The 21,126-nt window shown below is 29.6% G+C and overlaps 5 protein-coding genes across 8 annotated transcripts; 3 read left to right on the forward strand and 2 right to left on the reverse strand.

Moving 5' to 3' along the window:
* Positions 1–163: 163 nt before the first annotated feature.
* Flo1 (flotillin-1) lies at positions 164–4,909 on the forward strand. 2 transcript variants are annotated; one of them, XM_012372836.2, is made up of 10 exons: positions 164–418; positions 825–900; positions 978–1,068; positions 1,286–1,429; positions 1,536–1,655; positions 2,599–2,814; positions 2,888–3,075; positions 3,147–3,357; positions 3,480–3,644; positions 3,729–4,909. In XM_012372836.2, the coding sequence occupies exons 1-10, from the start codon at positions 367–369 to the stop codon at positions 3,744–3,746; spliced, it is 1,281 nt and encodes a 426-aa protein (XP_012228259.1). In that variant the 5' UTR covers positions 164–366; the 3' UTR covers positions 3,747–4,909. The 2 variants fall into 2 exon arrangements, with proteins under 2 accessions (XP_012228259.1, XP_067212557.1); XM_067356456.1 differs by lacking the exon at positions 164–418 and adding an exon at positions 526–675.
* Positions 4,910–5,002: 93 nt separating this feature from the next.
* On the reverse strand, positions 5,003–7,837 carry LOC105675294 (uncharacterized protein CG1161). The gene is made up of 5 exons (XM_012372301.2): positions 7,305–7,837; positions 7,118–7,236; positions 6,755–6,869; positions 6,535–6,675; positions 5,003–5,863 (listed from the first exon to the last, which is right to left on the reverse strand). Exons 1-5 carry the CDS (start codon positions 7,362–7,364, stop codon positions 5,714–5,716), a joined length of 585 nt encoding a protein of 194 aa, XP_012227724.1. The 5' UTR covers positions 7,365–7,837; the 3' UTR covers positions 5,003–5,713.
* A 169-nt stretch (positions 7,838–8,006) lies between these two features.
* LOC105675304 (probable dimethyladenosine transferase) lies at positions 8,007–9,804 on the forward strand. Its single transcript, XM_012372319.2, has 5 exons — positions 8,007–8,189; positions 8,289–8,655; positions 8,852–9,197; positions 9,321–9,427; positions 9,592–9,804. Exons 1-5 carry the CDS (start codon positions 8,132–8,134, stop codon positions 9,632–9,634), a joined length of 921 nt encoding a protein of 306 aa, XP_012227742.1. The 5' UTR covers positions 8,007–8,131; the 3' UTR covers positions 9,635–9,804.
* Positions 9,805–12,667: 2,863 nt separating this feature from the next.
* On the reverse strand, positions 12,668–17,312 carry Topors (Topoisomerase I-interacting protein). Of its 2 annotated transcripts, XM_067356432.1 has the most exons (8): positions 17,132–17,312; positions 16,973–17,062; positions 15,876–16,337; positions 15,559–15,792; positions 15,193–15,464; positions 14,938–15,111; positions 14,641–14,854; positions 12,668–13,876 (listed from the first exon to the last, which is right to left on the reverse strand). In XM_067356432.1, the coding sequence occupies exons 3-8, from the start codon at positions 16,304–16,306 to the stop codon at positions 12,730–12,732; spliced, it is 2,472 nt and encodes an 823-aa protein (XP_067212533.1). In that variant the 5' UTR covers positions 16,307–16,337; positions 16,973–17,062; positions 17,132–17,312; the 3' UTR covers positions 12,668–12,729. The 2 variants fall into 2 exon arrangements, with proteins under 2 accessions (XP_067212533.1, XP_012228103.1); XM_012372680.2 differs by having other exon boundaries at positions 16,973–17,311.
* A 279-nt stretch (positions 17,313–17,591) lies between these two features.
* Positions 17,592–21,105, forward strand: LOC105675484 (Rho guanine nucleotide exchange factor 4). Of its 2 annotated transcripts, XM_012372681.2 has the most exons (9): positions 17,592–17,925; positions 18,109–18,207; positions 18,337–18,467; positions 18,564–18,785; positions 18,979–19,165; positions 19,476–19,888; positions 19,968–20,105; positions 20,580–20,831; positions 20,896–21,105. In XM_012372681.2, the coding sequence occupies exons 2-9, from the start codon at positions 18,111–18,113 to the stop codon at positions 21,040–21,042; spliced, it is 1,587 nt and encodes a 528-aa protein (XP_012228104.2). In that variant the 5' UTR covers positions 17,592–17,925; positions 18,109–18,110; the 3' UTR covers positions 21,043–21,105. The 2 variants fall into 2 exon arrangements, with proteins under 2 accessions (XP_012228104.2, XP_067212549.1); XM_067356448.1 differs by having other exon boundaries at positions 17,592–18,207.
* The last annotated feature ends 21 nt before the right edge of the window (positions 21,106–21,126 follow it).

The following is a 21,126-nucleotide window of genomic DNA, read 5'->3' on the forward strand; positions in this document are numbered from 1 at the left end:
GATCCAAAGACTCTTGATAAAGTTCTACCAATCTCAGCGGTCAAAAAGACTCTCGATCATATCATAACATGCTATTATAATTTTTATTGACTAATTTAGTTATTGTATTAATTATTATTTACATTTTAATTTTATATTTAATCTTTCACATATGTCAAACGCTTGAAGTTAAATACACTTCTGAGTCATGATGTACGAATATCTAGACATGATGCGCTCGCTTAGAATTGTCAAAATTGGGTGCAATTTTAAGCGTTAAAGCATTATTGATTACGTGCGCGACATTGACGTCAATTGACTACAAGAGTGACGCATTATATGCAATTGCACGTGAATTTGCCGTCGTTCTTACGTTAACGTGTAATCATGAGTTGTGGATTTGTTACGTGTGGCCCGAATGAGGCTCTTGTCGTTTCAGGTAAATTGAACGGCTAACGCGGAATTTTTATTTTTTAAATTTCTTTTGCATATTAATTTAACTATTCATAAAACTATTTTCGAAGCATTCTTGTTTTCAAGATGATGGCATTAATGACTTAAGGGTAGGGAAACGTAAAGGAACGCGGAATCGATTAGACAACCGCACCTATATTTTCCTCATGTTAGAATACTAGGAGCACGTTATTAATCGTACAAATGACTGAATTTTGTTTCATTAGGTACAATTATAATTAGGTAAAATATACAATTCAGTATTTTAGCAACGTTTAATTGTGTAGTGCTTTTTATTAATATTAATTTTATTTTATTTGAGTAAACTGTAATTTTTTTTTTTAATTTCTTGTAATTTTTCATTGCTATTTTGCATTAACTTTTGCTTAAAGGATGTTGCTACAGCAAACCTTTGTTGGTACCAGGAGGACGGGTGTTTGTTTGGCCTCTTGTGCAACAAGTACAAAAGTAAGTGTACAAGTGCTGTTAGCATATATATCAGTAAATTGATATAAGTTCTTGCTCTATGTGTATTATCTTTGTAGAATCTCTCTAAATACAATGACTCTACAAGTTGAAAGTCCAACAGTATATACCTGTCAAGGAGTACCAATATCTGTAACAGGCATAGCACAGGTAGTTGAAAACTTATTTTTTATTATTTGTGCATTTAACATCAATGTCTATAATATATATTACACTATCTACAAGTAGATTAAAAACCTTTTGACAATACTATAAATTTATTACTTATTACAAAATTTTTAAACAAAGGTATTGTGAAAAGTTTTTGCCAACATAATATAGCCAAGATATATATATTATATATTACAAAATATTATACCCGCATTAGGTAAAAATTCAAGGACAAAATGAAGAAATGCTATCTACAGCATGTGAACAGTTTCTTGGAAAATCTGAGGACGAGATACATAACATAGCTCTTGTTACTTTAGAAGGACATCAACGGGCTATAATGGGCAGTATGACTGTAGAAGTGAGTTAAACACTATATGATATCAGAGAAGCAAAAAAAAGAAGCTTTTAAATCACTAGCTATTAAAAATATAATTATATGCATGCGAGACTTTATTTTATTGCAGGAAATTTACAAAGATCGTAAAAAGTTCAGTAAGGAAGTTTTTGAAGTTGCGAGTAGTGATCTGGTCAATATGGGCATTACTGTTGTGTCATACACATTAAAAGATATTCGAGACGAGGAAGTAAGTTTATTGTTTTCTTAATTTTATTTATACAAATTATTAAAATATAGATACCACACACGAATTTAAATTACACAACAGTTTAGCACTCAAGTACGTAGGTATCAAAAGTAAAAAAGGTGATATTGAGAACTTGAACAAACTTAGCGCATTGTGTATACATCAGCAAATTGTAAATGCATTATTAAAGTACACATAGTACAGAGATACTTGAAAAGACCCCCTTTAGTAATTATGTAATGTTTACCAGTAATTAATATGAATAGAAAATATAAAACTTTTTAATAATTTTAATATAGTTAGATCTTGTATATTGTAAATATTGAATATCTTTTTGTTTTGCTACTTGCAGGGGGCAAAGGTACGTTCCAATTTTATTTCGTCACTCTTATACCTGATGTTTCAGTACACCGCTAACATTGTCTTCTAATATTATTGCAAATTCTTCAGGTTCTAAAAAAACAGAATATCACAGCATATTTTCAATGCTTTTTCTAACGATAGCACAACTGTGCACACTCGCAATACTTTGTTTATCAAATACAAATTGTAACCACTGCTTTAACTGAACATTGAGATATTTTTAAACAGTGAGATTTGACACATTTAAGTTTTATTTCTTTCATGAAAATGTAGTTTTTAAGAATGTCTCATTGTATCAATATTGCATTATTTAAGGGCTACTTTTTTGTATTGGAATCATCTGTATTGTATACCTTGTATTGAAAAGTCTCAATTTTGCTATTTAAAAATAACTCAATATTTAAGTAAAAAGCAGCGATATTATATGTTGCCTTTATATCACTGATATTATATGTTGCATTTACATCACAGGTATTGCTTACTCAAATGCTGATATCATTGTTCCATTGCCTCGTTCCATTGTATTGTTATCATAAATCGTGTGTTGCAAAATAATTTTGTAACAATATATTATTTATAGGGTTACTTGCAAGCACTCGGTATGGCACGTACGGCAGAGGTTAAAAGAGATGCTAGAATAGGTGAGGCGGAAGCTCGCAGAGATGCTCAAATTAGAGAAGCTATCGCCGAGGAACAAAGAATGGCTGCACGTTTTCTGAATGATACGGAGATAGCAAAAGCACAACGTGATTTCGAATTGAAAAAGGCTGCTTACGATGTTGAAGTTCAGACCAAAGTAAGAAAACTTTTACTTTTACTTTTTTAATGCATCTTTTAGATAGCTTTTTATACCAAGATTTCACTTGCAGAAAGCTGAAGCGGAAATGGCTTTTGAACTACAAGCAGCAAAAACTAAACAGAGGATTATGGAGGAACAAATGCAAGTAAAAGTCGTAGAACGTAGTCAGGAGATTGCTGTGCAGGAGCAGGAAATGCTAAGACGCGAAAGAGAATTAGATGCTACTGTACGGCGTCCTGCTGATGCAGAAAAATATAGGTACATTCGGTTACATGTGTGCCTTTAAGTCAAGTTTTTTGTCGTGTTAAAACTAAAATTGGGGTTTGCAGGCTAGAAAAAATGGCTGAAGCAAACAAATTACGCCTCGTCATGGAAGCCGAAGCTGAATCTGAAGCAATCAAAATTCGCGGCGAAGCAGAAGCCTTTGCTATTGAGGCGAAAGCTAAAGCGGAAGCGGAACAAATGGCAAAGAAGGCTGCAGCGTGGAACGAATACAAGAGTGCAGCCATGATAGATATGATGCTTGATACACTTCCAAAGGTATATTAATTCTTAATCTATTATGCTCACAATGTTAAAAAATTTTAATAACATTTAAACAACACTGCTCTGTTGTCAGTGTTAGCAAAAATTCTGGTAAAAAGTTTCAATTTACCTTACAGGTTGCTGCCGAAGTAGCTGCTCCTCTTTCCCAAGCCAAAAAGATAACTATGGTTTCGAGCGGTAATGGCACCATTGGTGCAGACAAATTGACCGAAGAAGTTTTTAGTATTGTACAACGTGTTCCAGAACTTGTTAAGAGTTTGACAGGCGTGGACATTGCAAAGGTATTCATGAAACTTGCGATTGTCGCGTTATAAAAATAAAATCTAGGTAATCTTATCATTGACAAAATTTCTTTCTTTTTCCAGTCGGTTCACGCTGCATAAATGTGCGATGTAAAGGATACTTTGAATGATTCCCAGGTCATATCTTATTCTTCAATATACATTTATAAAAAAATATTTAACGAATGTTTTGATATATATATCCGATCTTTTTGATACATTTATTTTAACTATCTTGTTCTGTAATGTATATTAAGTATATAATTTAATATTGAAATTCTCATATTACGAAGAAAATTTAACACTTTTACTGCCATTTTTTAGCAAATTTTTTATCTGAATTTTATCTGAATATATGTATGCAATCCTGAATAATGATCCAGAATTAATCATACATTGCTTCCAATTTTAGAAACTACAGAGAATCATGTTCGCATAAGGAATTTCTTTATTCCTACTCATTCCAATAGGTTTTACTTGTACAGGCAGTGAAAGTGTGTGTATAACTGTACCTTGTTGATATTATTTTTATATGCCAATCAATTGTTTTCTTCTTTTATTAACATTTTACTAATATATTTTATTCATGTAATCGCATCTGTTAATTAAAAAAATTCAAACATTTTGTCGAATCTCTTAAGGACCAATTGTAATAATTAGTATGGTCCACTTATTATTCTATGCCAAAATGTGCCGAATTGCCATATTCCCTCAAATATTCTATATTATATATGTATGTACCTTTTAGATATTATCAAATAACTGTTTAAAGAAAAATACCGTGCAAAATATTATAGTGTTTCTTAACGTCATTTAATATCGTTCAATATGAAGAGAAATCTTTTCTAGTCCTTCAGATAAATGTATATGTGACCTCATGCAAACGTGTGCGCTATATTTTCTGTATCTACAAGATAAAGAGACAATGATATATTTTATCCCATATTTATATGTATAAGTCATGGAAAAAAAACACTGTGACCTAATCATTAATATAAATCACTCTTGAATGATCATTCAATTACATTTATACGACGATAATATAAAGTTTCAAACAACTAAATATCTTATATGCAATTTTGTTGAAAGCACGTATAAATATTACGAATATTTATATTTCTTGTGTGTCTTACTGCTTATCTCATTTATTCACAATTTATGACCATAATTGTAATGATTTTCAGATCATTAGGAAGTAATTCTCAAATTGTTTCGAGTAATGTATTTCCTAAATAAAAAAGCAAATAATTTAAAACCATAATAAATTTTGTTATTTTGCCTTCCTTTGATAGATAACACAAAAAAAATATTTTTATGTTAAAATAATCACATATAGTGTTATTAAAAATGTACAAAAATCGTGGTTCCAATTTTATTTGCACGACAGACAATTTTTCTTAAATGTCTGCATGTTTAAGCAGTCGAAAAAATAGACATGCTAATTTTTCTTATCGATAAACTTCCTAGCAGAGGAGAGAGATATCATATAATAGGATATATTATTATCCATATTATCATATAATAAGATATCAGAATAAATTATAAGCTTTCGTACATCTTAATATATAATCTTTAATATTAATGTAGCAGTGTACATCATCTGCTAAAATATTACACGATTGTAAATAATTGCAAATTTGCTAACTTTTAATATCACTTTATTACTGCATTACGCTCTTACCAATATAAACTATTTAGGTAAAAGAACCGTTTCAAAACATTAAATGAATAGTCGACATAAATATTTACTAAAGTTTCATCTGTTTTAACTTTACATCAGAATCGTGCAACTAATTGAATTCAAGCAATTCTGATTTCACTCGCTCGTCAGTGACAGTTGGGAGCGAATTTTCTCTTTCTTTCTAACTACTAAAGAAAGTAAAAAAAATAAAGAAACTTTTTTGATTCCTAAATCAATGAAATTGAAAATGCCCTTTTACTTTTTGACTTTCTCTCGTAGTTACGCATTCTCTTTTTACCAAACAGAATACCAAAATTTCCGTTCGTTAGCGCTGTTTATTTCTCGCACAGCTTTGCTTCACATATTTTCCAAAAACAAAATGCGGGATTTAATTCAACATAGTGTGCCGATCATAAATATTTCGCCTTTGTTCGCGCACTTGTCGTTTCCACTTGTCTTGCTGATGTCCCACACGATTTAAGACATTGCCCCTTTCTCCCATTGGATGAGATGTTCCAGGTGTGATAGATGAATCATCCTTAGTAATTGCAAAAAAATAATATAATAAGCATATTTAGTATAAGTTACGTTAGTTATCAATGTTGCACTTATTGTGCAATAAAGACTCAACAAATTTCCGCAGTCCTTATTAAAAAATAAGTATTATAAAAATTTGAACAACAGTATACAACTTTACAAAGTTACTATATTTTTCAACATAAATTTTCAATTTTTTGAAAAAAAGCTTTTGATTGAGAATTTATAGAAACTAGTTAGAAAATTCAGTTATGCACTCCAACATTGATCCACCATCAGAAAAGTAACTTATCACATTTGCCATACAGCGCGGGCTCTCTCCTGATATCAAATTATAATTTAAACTATTAAAATGAGAAAATCTTGTGTGGAGCATGTAACACTTAAAAATTTTTATAATAATGACAACAAACTAAAAGTTGCGATGCACAAGTAATTAATTTTTCAATAAAAATTTTTTTCAAGAAATTGAAGAGTTGAAGAGTTGAAAAGATAGAAATATGTTGAAAAACATGATAATTATGTAAAAAAACAATATTGTTTAAATTTAGTAATATTTATTTTTTAATAAAGACTGAAAATTTGTTGTAGAGATTAGTCAAAAATTTAATTAAAAAATTTTATATATATATATATATATATATATATATATATATATATATATATATTTACCTCCTCATTATTATGTTCATGATAACCAATATTTGCCGAAGCCTTATGTATCCGCTTATTAAGTAACGGATCCAGGCAGATTAAGAACAACATATAAATTACTAACAGTGATATAACCCATATAACTATTATCACCACGATCTGTAACAATACCAATTTTTCCATTTCATAAATTTATGCAATAGTAATATAAAATTTAATTAGTAAAAAAAATTAGTACTTTAATAATAGTTGTGTTTCTGTTTTCATATTTGCAGTCACATCGAGGACAAAATATCTCTTCTTTGCCTTTTATCTGTTCTCCAAGTTTCGGTAGAACAACGCTTTCGCACTTACTACAAGTTAAATACATATTATATCAACAACAATCACAAAACATTGCAAATTAAAATAAGTATATAACATGAAGCCCTTCTTATCAATTTATACAAAACTCTTACTTTTCACACATTATATTATTCATAAGTAAAATCAGACAGTCAATTGCAATTGTAATAAAAAAAAAATTCTTTTTAAATATATGAGTTTTATATAGAGTAAGAAACTATCCTCTATTATATATTTATGTAAATTGTAAAGTTACCATTGTAACGGTGGAACATTTATGATATATGTGAGGCGTTCCATAGATGACTGTGTTGTGTTTATAACGGAAGAGAGACTCGGACAAATGCATTTGCATCTTTTATCATCGTATTGCGCCTGAAATTGTTTATGAGATCATTAGAAAACAGACCGTACAGTTGAATAAATACAAAATGCACACTAACCTCAGATTCCGAAAGACAGGTTAAAAAGATTGTTGCAACAAGAAAAATACACTTAAACATTGTGTGTTTTGCATTAAAAAGACATAAATTTTGTAAATTTTCAACAAAAATGTACACAATTACATATACAAGTGATGATTGCAACTATAAGTTTCTCGTTCAACCATAGTACAGCAAGTTGTCATATACAAGATTCATTCGTCTTACTTGTATATACTCATAAAACATTTGTATATATTATTTTACACAAATTCTTTCCTCATAGATCGCGAATAGAAACTATTGCAAAAATTTCAGAGTCTATAATACTAATTAGCCACAACGATGCACACCAAGCATATTAATGCATAATCAGTTTAAGATTTTTGCTTTAGATTTAGCTTAGGATTTATCAACTAATTTTCAATCAAACAATAAGCTATTTGGATAATTCTGAACTTCTCGACTGACAGTCGACATAATACGGAGTATGTAAATTAGTGCATGTGTAGTACAAACTCCTATGTTTCATAGGACTTTTGAAGATGCGAATTCTGTATCCAAATGGCACTGTTTCTCACAATATGGCGGACACATCTTAAGGCAAATACACACGAGTTCCCCTAGATGTGACGACCGATTTGTCCAATTCCCTAAACAACAATAGGCATCACAAGATGGCGCACTAACTAGTTTAAAGTAGAGTCCCTAGAAATAATTTCTAGGAACTCTAGTAACATATCGTGTATATATTTCTTATGTACATCACGTGTATAACCTATTTCTTCAAGTTATCTTTAATTTATATATAATTAAATTTTATTCGTTCTAATTTATCAACATATATAATGCCAAAAGTTCGTACACAGGTTACTTCCCGAATTCATAAGGAAGTAGCGAGACAAGGTATTAATATACGTATATGTATGCGGGTGCGTGCATTTATATAGGTTAGCCATAAAACAACAAATATTAATTATACAATTTTATCTTTTTATGGCACAGGAATTTTATTCCAAAAGGATAAGGGTCAGCATATTTTGAAAAACCCTTTAGTTATTCAAAGTATGGTTGAAAAAGCTGCGCTCAAACCGTCTGATATTGTACTGGAAATCGGTCCTGGCACGGGTAATATGACTGTAAAAATGTTGGAAAAAGCGAAAAAGGTAATAGCGTGCGAAATTGATCCAAGAATGGTGGCAGAATTACAAAAGCGCGTTCAAGGAACCGCATATCAATCAAAGTTACAAATAGTGGTTGGGGATGTGCTGAAATCGGAATTACCTTTTTTTGACTTGTGTGTCGCTAACATTCCATACCAGATATCATCGCCACTAATATTTAAATTACTTTCACACAGACCTTTTTTCAGGTAATTATAAATTTGTAAGAAATAATCTGACAAAAATATTTTAATAATTACAAGTTACCGCATATAGATTTCTAAGAAGTCACATTACACAGTGTTTTTTGAAAAGTTTATTGTAACAATTTGTAACGAATGTAAATTTTCAATACATAAGCAATGTTAAAAAAATAGAGTTGATGTGTACATTATTTTTTTACAGATGCGCCGTTCTTATGCTTCAAAGGGAATTTGCAGAAAGATTAGTGGCTAAACCCGGTGACAAATTATACTGTCGCTTAAGCGTTAACACGCAACTCTTGGCACGAGTAGATATGTTGATGAAAGTTGGAAAGAATAACTTTAGACCTCCACCTAAAGTAGAATCAAGTGTAGTGAGAATTGAACCAAGAAATCCACCACCTTTAATTAATTATCAAGAATGGGACAGTTTGACACGGATTGCATTTATCAGAAAAAACAAAACGTTATCCGCAGCTTTCAAACAAACCACAGTTGTGACTATGTTAGAAAAAAATTACAAAATTCATTGTAGTTTGAATAACAAGGTAATTTAAAATTTAAAATATACAAGAAATGATAAAAGTAAAAATCATGCTATTTAACACTGGAATATACTTTGTTGATATTTAAAAATATTTATTATTATTCATTGATTGACATGCTTACAGATTGTCCCAGATAATTTTGATATCAAAGCATTGATAAATCATATACTAAAAAAAGCAGAAGCTGAAAAGAAACGCGCCAGGACTATGGATATAGATGATTTTATCAGGTACGAATAAATAACATTTTGCATATTTTACATATGCAAAATATATATTATATGTTACCTTCGAAAAACATAATTGTGCATGTGTGTATGTGTGTGTTAATATCTTGTATTAATATGGTAAAGGCTACGATATTCAAATTAATAAAAGTGTCTTTCTTTTTCAGCCTTTTACATGAATTTAATGCAGAAGGTATGCATTTTACATAAGTTATATTAATTAAAATAAAATTTGTTAGCAAATTAAACATTTTTATAAAGGATTCATGAAATATAGATGTTTTATTACAAAAAAGATTATTTAATTTTTTAAGTATTTGTATTATAGATATATTATTATTGCTATATTTGGTAGATAAAATATTCTCATTAATTTATTATTTTAATTTGTATCTTATTTCAGTATCTTATTAAGTAAAGTGTGCATGCGTGCACGTGTGTATGTGTTTTGTGTGCGTGTGTGTGTAGAAGTAGAATAGAAATTTCCAGTGAATCATCAATCATATAATGATATTTGATAATGATATAATGATTTTTCTTTTTTATACCTTAAATAATATTGTTTTTACAATTCAACACATAAATATTTTTTTGTTTGAATTTGAATTTTATTTTATTTAACACTAATGTTTATATTTTTGTATGATATTTATAAAATTATTTTATTTATAATTTATACTTTTTAAAAAACCGAAGTTTTTAAAACAAAAATTTACATAAAGAAAAAAAGTAAATGTTATTAAAATAATCTTGCTTTGTATACTTAAATACGATAATTTAAAGTGCTCTCAATTAAATAGTTCATGTATTAATCAAGAGATACATCCGTGACATCTCTTGATTTTTATATTTCAAATAAGTTTCATATTGATTACAAAATAAAATAATAATTATAATTATATTAATTAGTTAAAATGTTAGTGCATATTATTTTGCATTAAACCAACATTTGTGCACATGTACATATTTTTAATTTTTTATAAAAATTTATCTTCATATACAGAATGATTTTCCTAAATGTCTAAATCAATATTTTAAGGAGTGAATGTACGGTCAAAAGCAAAAGAGAGTTATGCAAATATATGGTTTTTTTTTTTTAAATTATAACAAATTAAAAAAAGCACGTAAAGTGCCAATCTTATGCTGTAATTTTGCACTTGTTGGAAAATATGAAATGTCTTAAATTATTTCAAATCCAATGTGTATTTTCTATGAAAATCACAATCATTGATATGTGTGTATTGTATATACTTAATAGATGTTTTATATTTCGAGAAATAAAAATGTAATGCTTTTAATCCGAAAATCAAGAAGATCACGACCTTCTTTGTTCTCGCATTAATTATTGTAATGTTGGAAAATATTAAAAAAATGTACGGATTACAGCAAGAAAGTATAGTGGAGCATCATACAAAAGTCATATACAAGCCTTAATATGCAAAGGCTAGGATATTTTGTGAAAAATTATTCGAAAGATATTTGGTATTTTCCAGAGTATAAAATTGGAAATATTAAGACGTAGAATGTATTATAGCGAAAGTTGGGCACTTAAACGTAAATGAGTGTATGTGTTGTGTGTGTGTATATGTCAGTCATATAACATTCTCTTTTGCTTTTGATCCTACATCGACTCTCTTAAAATATTGATATACATTAATCATTTAAAAATCACCTTGTACACACATGCGCACGCGCATTTACACAATCTGTATAAAAAATTATTTATAAACAATAAAATTTTCGGAAAAAGTGAAGATAAAAGTTACTTTAATATTTATCATCATATATAAGAGAAATATATATGTAAGATTTCTAGTTTTGTTAATGCGTATTAATAAACATTATTCCTATAAAACTTTTATATGCAAAGTTTAATTAAATTAATCATTGTGAGATTATATATATTTACAATCTTTGGACCTCGACATGGATTATTTAGTATTACAATATCGAAATATGTACAAGTTGCTTTTTAATTATGAACATAATAGTGACAAAGGTACAAAGTGACAACGGTATTTCAGTATTGGTAGGATTTACTTCACAATTCGTCCAGCATTGAAAAGCAAAAAAAAAAAAGAGATCACACACACAAAGATATGATTTATTCAAACTTATTTCCAAGTTATAGCTTCTCAAAGTTTCACACAATCTATAAAACATAAAAGTGATGTGAAATATCCCGTATTTATTTTTTTCAAAAATCAAGATTATTTATTGATTGTTATCTTAACTCTATATACAAAAATAAGATTCATTGAAAAATGAATGTTTTAAGGCTGAAATTCACAATTGATCATTATTTGACGAATAATCGTAATTTTATGAATCTCTCCAGCTATTCGTATTTTATTCTTACAAAAATTCAGTACTTAAATAATTTTTAATTTATAAATCACTTAAACATTTAACAAATGATAAAAATTATTTACGGCTATGAATATTCACCTAAAAGATATTTTATATTTGTTTAAAAAATATTTTATATAAATATATGAGAATTTGAAAGAATATAACTCGGAACAAGATCAAACCGAATATGTATTTTTATGAATTGTCTTCATTACTTTTCAATGCTCAATCTTTAGAATGAACACCTTACCAATAATTAAGCACCTTGTGTATGTACATCATGCCACACAATTACATTCGCTTGAGAGAGAGGGAGCGAAAGGGAAAAAGCGGGAGAGAAATCCTAGCAATAATGTAACAGATCTTTTATATTGCGTTATATGGCAATAATTTTCGCATCAAATATTACCGGCATGACAGTGTCCCACATATTAAAAAATTCATATTTTAATATACATAGTGTTATATATATATATATATATGCTATGTATATTAAAATATGTTTATCTATATATATATATATATATATATATATATATTTTCTTTATAAATAGAATGGTGCTTGTTTTTTTCAATATACAGATGGCTTATTTCGGAGATCTACAAGCACAGTTATAATAAAAATTTTAAAACATGAATACATCCATTTTTTTAAGAAAAAAAATGTTAATAAATATTTTCTTAAAACTAGAGCTCGTAATAGCCGTGTTCGCCAGATTATGCGGTTTTTCCTGAATTATACTTAAGACATCTAGATTTATATTATAAATTTTATGATAGTTACCTTAGCTTTTGGATTGAATAATATGCGCGTGAAGAAAATATAATAGTACAAACTACAGTGATATCAAAATTAAATGTTATTCGTTCCCGGTGCTAGAAAAACTCAAATGACATTCTTAAATCAAGATTTATTACACAATTTATCAACTAATATAAATCGCTTAATGATATTATACCGAATTAGAAATGGAGGAAGATCGAAGACGTCGTCTTTTCTTCTTTGGTCTCGATTTCTTTTCATTTTCAGGTTTCCTGCGCTTCGAATCTTTGTAAACTTTGTATGATTTACGTTTTTCTTTATCGGAATGTTTCGATGGATGCATATCGTTTTTCGATGAAACAGATATCGTTAATGTTGTACTCGCATTAGATTGCGATGAATTGAAAGCTCTGCCATTCGATCTATGATGTTCTTTCTCTTTATGTTTCTCCCTACGCTTTGATTTTTTCCGATAGGTGTAGGATTTATTCGAATGATCACTACATTGACTGCAAGAACTTAAATGATCAGAGTCTGAACAATAATGTACCTTCTTCTTTGATTTAGCTTTATATTCTTTTTTCGGCATATCTTTCTTTATTGAGGCACTGTCGTCTTGACTTTCGTACTCGCTCGTATTGCGAGATTCTTGATATCTGACTCTTGATTCTTGATGGCTCGACCTTTTATCATGTTTAGAGGCATCAGAAGATTCACTACTGCTTCTAGATCTGGATTGCTTGCTTTCGCAATACTTCTGATCTTTGTTTTTAGACCTTAACTTTTCCAAAACCGAAGCTTTTCCTTTACCTTTCGTTGTATTTTCACTTTTCGTCATATGATCGTTTGCAGTAGGCGAAGAATGTTTCCTCTTCGATCTGTACGATCTACGACATTTACTGATTTTTACTTTGCTGTCCGTCTCCTCGCTACTGCTTTCACTACTAGACGAATCCTCATCCGAATAGCTCTGTTCTCTCTTAATAAGCTTTATTCGTCCTGTACCTTTAGTCTGCACTTTATACCTCGTCTTTTTCGATCGTTTTTCATTATTCTTTACCGAGGCTTCAGATAAACTGGTATCACTAGAAGTGAATATTCTCTTTTTAGATCGTTTATTGCGACTTCGTGTTGATCTTTTATATTTTTGTATAACACTTTGTATAAACTTCTTTTGCGATAACTTTCTCGAACAGTTTTCTCGAACACTCTGTCTTTGATTATAATCACTGTCAGAATCGCTACTTGTCGAAGAACAAGATGTCAAAGACGATGATTCTTTCGTGCCATGAGACGTGCTCGGTAGTGACAAGTTTTCTGGGTATACTTTTCTCAATCTAACAAACAAAATTTCCACACTTAAAACCGTATATCATATTGACATCTGCATATTAATGAATATAAATGAATATAAGTGATACACAAAACATATACATATAAATATTGGTTTTGTCAAAAAGTTTGACTTTTATGAAGAAAAACAATTAAATAATTAAAGTAAGTATGATATAAACTCGGAGTTTTTCCAAGACGCTGAATTCAAAACCACTAACTAAACTAATTGAAATCTTGAAATTTCAAATCGCGAATCCAATCATGTAACACACACACGCAAAAAAAAATCCAAACAATATAGGCTTTATAATGTAAAAATTAAAATTCTACAACATAGTAAATTTTATATATATAAAACAATAACTTTTATTTATAGTACTTTATGAAAATAATATTCTCTTGTATTTAAAAATTTGTATATCAGATTTGAGATTTCAGAGTCACAAAAATAATTAAAAATCAAGTTTAATGAAAATGGAATAATTTTCCGAATTTGTAAATTTTAGGTTTACCATTATATATATATAAGAAATTTAAAATAGAGATTTTTATTCAACAAACCAGAAGCGATTACTATCTTTTGCGAATATATTGTAGATAAAAACATTTTTGATAGTTTGTACCTATGCATCTTTGGCGATTAATTTTCAAATAACGCATGTACGTGCATCATTTATAATATCATTGCACACAGGATTAAAAAACTTTATCCAGTTTTAAGTGAGTGTAATAATGGATATTTAATATGATTTTTTCTATAACTCACTGCGTATTCTCATTGGATGTGTGAGGAACAGTTGTAGGCTCAGATTCAGAAGAAAGTAATTCTATAATTTCCGGTGTCCTTTCGTGGCGCGGTTTTACGTAACCAATTATTTCACATTCGCCGTCTGATTCAGAAGAGCTTGAAAGGATCAAGAGTTCTGGATCGTAGTAAGTTGTTTCAACTCTGGGTAATGCCGATCCTGCTGTACTGGGACCTGAACAATCACACAACATGTATGTAATTACAATACACATATATGTAAACAAATATCACATAAAATGTAATTTATTTATTTACCTGGCATGCTGATAGGATGTGATATTGTACTAGGCATTTCAGTGTTTACTCTTAAATCGATTGCTTCATCAAGTATTCGCACATCTGAGTTATCAGAAGTGATGCTGCTGCTACTACTACTACTAGTGCTACTAGGGGTAGGTGACACAATACGAGCGTATTCATTCGACAGACCTGTAATGTCAATTTGTAAATATTAAACGTACTCTTTCATTCTCGTTTGAATTTGCAAAATCTAAATAAAGAATTACAAACCACGTGGTAAATATGTGACAGATTGATCATACCCAACTAAATCAAAGTTGGTTTGGGCAAAATTTAACAATTCGTGTGCGAAATGGTTAGTATGTATAGTGAAAAAAGGCCGCACAGTATCTCGAAATTGTCCGCTTCTAATATCAAATTGAGTTAAGGCATCCATAATTACACTCAACACATACGCACAGTGGGATGGTTCGTTGTTAAGTAAAACTTGCAACTCTCTATTCAACCATGGTACAAGACGATCTAATTCTTGCGGATGTCTTCTACAATTGATAAAAAATACTTTAAGTATCATGCATACAAGATTCTTCCGTATGATATTCAGTAATTTATAAAAGTTTAAAATGAAACATTTACCTGTAATATTCAGCGCTACATTCGCGGAAACGTCCAAATACGTCAGGTAGTGAAGTAGCCCATATGCCGTGCCTATAAATGGTGCGACGATAATCTGTGGGATTAGTCCGTCTACGTATACGTTCTTCTCTAGGCACTTGAGGTGCCATACTGGGCAATTGCTCACGTCTCACAATTTGCTCTGGGTTTAAGAAAGGTCCTGCGACAGGTCGGCGATTGCCAGTCATTGTCGTCCTGAGAGAAATATATTACAAATATAAATACATACCTTTAAATATCACTGGTATAACACAACTATTGTGATATATATACGATACCTATAAACAAATCGACGTGGAACAATTTCCCAAGGAGCAACATTATTATCAACGTCAAAGTTGACATCTAAAGTAGCTGTGACATGTGGCTCAGGAACCTGCGATGCCAACTTGCGAGGTACATGATATTGATCATAATCTTCCTCCGATCTTACATTATTTATAATCGACTTAAATTTTTGCTTGCATAAAGGGCATTCTGTCTTTATCTTGGACCATTGAAGTAAACAGGTAAAACAGAATTGGTGCAGACAACTATCTGTAAAAGATGTGTTGACCAATTTTCCCAGACAAATGCTGCAATTTGGAGGGGGCGATGTAGCGCCATCATTGCGCTCACTACTATCAGAATTTTGTACAAGAGCTTCAGATTTTATAGGCTCTTCCACGTTTGCACTGGAGTTTTTTATTTCTAATGGACCTTCCATCATTATCTATAAATGGCCATTCGTGAAGAAATTCCTGTAAAATCAAAAGAATATAGATAGCTTTTTAGAAGAAAAATAAACATATATATAAATAATTTAAAATATTGAGATATTTTTTTTAAAAAGGCTATATCTCTTTGTAAATAAATCAATTGCGCAAATTTTATAATATAAATGTAATACGTAATATAATATTGATGTAACACTGGATAAAATTGTAAAAAAAATAGATTATATAAAAAAAGGTTAAAATGTTTAAAAATCTGTACTGCGGGTGCAAAATAGACTTTATAAAATTCTGATTTTCATTTCAGCGAAATATTCTTGTTATTTTGAGATTATATATATGTATATATTGCGTATTATATACTATACGTAAAAAGGAAAAAAAAATACTAGAGACGAATTTTTCTTTAGTATGCTAATCTTTGCATTACTAATATCCTGTCACTTTATAGTGTAATAAGACAAAAAATGTTTCTTTCTCTCTCTCGTTCTATACTGTTCTGAGCATATCGAACGTTTCATTAAAATCGTGTTGAACAATCAACGAGATAATTGCATATTAAGTCGTTACATTAAAAGACATATTACATTGGAGAAACAAAAGATATCAGAAATATTTTATATGCCTGTCATATTTTCAATAAAGTTCTCAAATTTCAGTACTTGATTTTTTTGTTCGAGTATCGCCTTTATCGCTTTGCTTCCTTGCCCCTCTCTTGCTCTTTACCGGATCCTAGCGTCAGACGTTCGACACTATCCAAAACGATCCAGAATTTAGGATACTCGGTAATATCTGCGTATTGCGTAAATATATGTTCTTACGGCAATCTTTATGTAGTAGTTCCGAACATAAGACAGAAATTTCGAAAACGCGTATAAGGCAACATTTCCATAATCGAGGGAAGGAATCTACTACTCTTCTATGGTCTTCCACTACTTCGCACTGCACCACACTGCTCCACACCACTACTCTGCTACTCGGTACGCTAACGCCACCAGTATATTACAGTTGCGCCAGGGGATACAAACTCTCTCTTGTGTCAAACTCACCAAAAGTGGGGGTCAATTTTGCGCCGCCTAGGCGGGAACGTGAGAAACTAAAACGAAATAAGGTCTGTTCTTTATAGCTGAACTGGCTGCACTTAGTTCAGAGTTTATCTTTTTCCCTCCAATTGAAAGAAAAAAGATAAACTCTGAACTAGTGCAGCCAGTTCAGCTATAAAGAACAGACCTATAATGTGATGAGTAGTAAAGATTTGCGCTAAATTTAAATCTGTAAGCGTGTGCGCACGTATGTACATGCTTCATCCGCATGGGACCAAGTGAGACGATTAAAATATGTAGAAGAATTTAGTTTGTGTAATTTATAAAACTGTAATCACACTTTACATTTACAAACATCAGTGCATTGATGGTACCGACTGTACTAGTGCAGTCGTACTGCTGCTTGCTACTTGGGTCTTAAATCTGGCGTCACGGCGTCACTGATCATTAGCCGTGTTCCGATGTACTGAAATTTATAGTTTACGTAACGTACACTATAGTATTTCAGACCGTTGCGTTTCTGGCAGTTCCTGGAGCAGATCGGAGCAGATGTTGCTCAGTGTTACTATCAAGTATATTTGAATTTTTAATATTATTATTATATTTATTCCAATTTTTGGAAAAAAAATTATAACATTATTTATTATCAAAGTATTTCATAAGGGAATGAAATAAAGTTTGCTGTTTCCTTTTTTAATATACAGAAATAGATATATTTTTTGAAAATAGTGTTATACACATATTTTATAATACAGCTATGTATTCACCATTGTCGCCAAAAGCTGGTCTCAGTTCTGAATTAAGGAAAATGATAGATGAAAGAAATATGTTGAGTATGCGGAGCCGTATGAAAGGTATACATAATTTCTATACTTATTTTTTAATAACATCTTAAGAGATATTTATCAACACAGATATTTATCAACACTATAATTTTATAAGCTGTAGTATACATAAGGTACAGTTTTATACAATATTTTTAGTTTTACATGCTTTGAATGAAGATAATGAGAGGTACACAGAAGAAAGGGAAAGAATTCTAAGATTATTAGCCATTCAAGAAATATTGACAACAGAAGTCACTTATTTACAACAGTTGGAAATTTTGGCAGAGGTAAGTTTTAATATATTTTTTTATTATAATAACACAATTTAATTATAAAATATAATTTTATTATAAAAATATTATTGATATATGTTTTCCCCACAGTTTTTTATAAAACCTATTCTTGAAAGAAAATTGTTGGATCATCAATTACTTGTCACTTTATTGGAGAATATAAAGACACTGTACAATGTGAGTGGGGAACTGGTGGAAGGATTAAAACATAATCCTGATAATATAAGTCAAGTATTTCACAAACTTGCACCATTCTTCAAGTTATATTCTGTTTATGCTTATGATTATACACAAGTGCTAAATCTATTGCAGGTAATTATTGAATAGTGTGAACATTTATAAAGTATTCAATTTCTTTAAATTTAATGTAATTTTATATTTTACAGATTTATTAATTTATACATATACATTTTCACTAATTCTTTTAATGTACAAAATATTTTTGTTAAGATATAAACAAATATATAAAAAAATATTGATATTATCTATAAATTAATTTTTCTAGACAAATGAAGAAAGTAATCCTGTTTTTAAAAAATTTATTTCTGATCAAGAAACAAGACCAGAAGTGAGCAAAAAATTGTCTTCATTACTAATTACTCCAGTGCAAAGAGTACCAAGATATCAATTACTCGTTAAGGAAGTATTACAACATACTCCTTATAGACATAAAGAATATAAATTGTTACAAGGTAATTATACTGAGATTTTAAATTTGTCATAAGAGAGCTTAACCGATAAATGGCACATGTGTCCATATCATTTTAAATCTTAGTTTGTTTAAATAAAGTATTTTTTTTTTTTTCAAACTTTTTAAACATAGTAATTTTTTTTGAAACTTTAAACAAGATGTGCAAATTTGTCTACAATTTTTTGAATACTTTATCAGAAATCAGCTCAAATACAAATAAAATGGTGCTCTTTATGGACATTCAAAATATATGTGCTATGTAAAAATTAATGCATATTATTAATGTGATTTTAATTTACTTTTAATTGTAGCATGTTTGGTTGAAATCGAAAAATCCACAAAGCATATAAATACCTTGATCGCACAGACCGAAGAAACACAAAAATTATTGAATCTGCAAAAGTGCATTGTTACTTCAATCAATCTTGTCAAACCTGGTAGAATATTAATTAAACAAGGACCACTGATGCGTGTCTCAAGACGGGGCAATTCTGTTTATAAAAGATATTTTGTTCTTTTAAATGACAATTTACTATATTGCAAGGGTGAACCAGAAACTTCATTAAGTGTATCTTGCGTCCTTCCATTAAACAAGTGCAGATTAACTTGTATTGTGAATAAAAAATTATTCCGTATAACGTGTTTGCATGAAACATTTCTGTTATACTCTGAAAAAAATGACTGCGGCGAATGGATAGAATCTATACAAAGTGCTATCGGAAAAGTATCTATTACACATTATTGGTATCATTTAGCATTTAGTTTTTTTCATTAAATATATCGATACCATGTTTTATTTTTAGTACACCGAATGTAGACAAACTTTAAGAAAGGAAAGCAGTTCAAGAAAGCCGCTTAGGCATAAAAATATTAATAAATTTTCATCGAATGATATATTGAAGAAATCCATTAAGAGGAAAAGATATACAGAGGAGGAACAGGTAAACATTAAATTTTTTTTGTACACATAATGACGTTTCTAACTGGTTTGTGAAATAAGATTTTTTTTTTATCATTCGGAAAATAAGATTAATTTTTTATAATTTTCTGTGTGCTGAATCTCGATATAAAAATGTGAAAATGTGCATATCATAGAATTTTGAGATAATCAAGGAAAAATAATGATTGCCAGAAATAATGATTTTCATAATATTTACAATGTTTTCCAGAAAGAAATACTTTTTCCTTTAAAAGAAATAAGAAAAGAGAAGTATGTTGTAGACTCTCCATGTAATACATTCCGCACAACGTTGAGTAGAATAGATTTATAGAGTTAAATGTCTTTATTTTAATCCATAAATAAACCGAATTTACTGCATAAAAAATTTTAGAAAACTGTATTAACTCCCTTTCAAACAATCGACAATGCTATTTTACCAGATATTATAATAATAAATTAATGTCAATTTTTACAGGTATCACTGGATTCTTCCAACATTATATACTTTGAAAAGAACAACAAGACAGCAGAGATTGGCGCTCAAAGAAAAGACATTGATTTACCTTTTGGTTCCAAGATAAAAAAATCTAAACAAAATGATTATTCGAAAGACGACAATATTGCTTTTCGAGTGAAAAATATGAACTTGAAATTATGTAAAAGTAGAAATAGGCAAAGTGTACCTGAATATATGGGAAAATCATGTAATAATGATCCTGCTATCGAGGTGAGTAGAAATGCGTTTACTGAAATATATGAATATTAAGGTAATATTTAACATTTTTTCTTAGGATTTAGCAACAACGAAAGAAAATGGACCAAGCCCATGTTTAACAACTTCGAGTATGAACGAACATACGTCATCGTCATTTTCAATAATCAGTAAATTTTTTATGTACATCCGTACATCTATAACCGATTTGTTTACATTCAGATAATTGAATATGTATTGTGTGTTGTAACACAAGAAAAATAAGAAATAAATAAATTATTTATAAATACCGAAATTGTTTAATTTGTAT

This window comes from Linepithema humile, chromosome 5, assembly GCF_040581485.1.
Source record: "Linepithema humile isolate Giens D197 chromosome 5, Lhum_UNIL_v1.0, whole genome shotgun sequence".
Classification (NCBI taxonomy): domain Eukaryota; kingdom Metazoa; phylum Arthropoda; class Insecta; order Hymenoptera; family Formicidae; genus Linepithema; species Linepithema humile.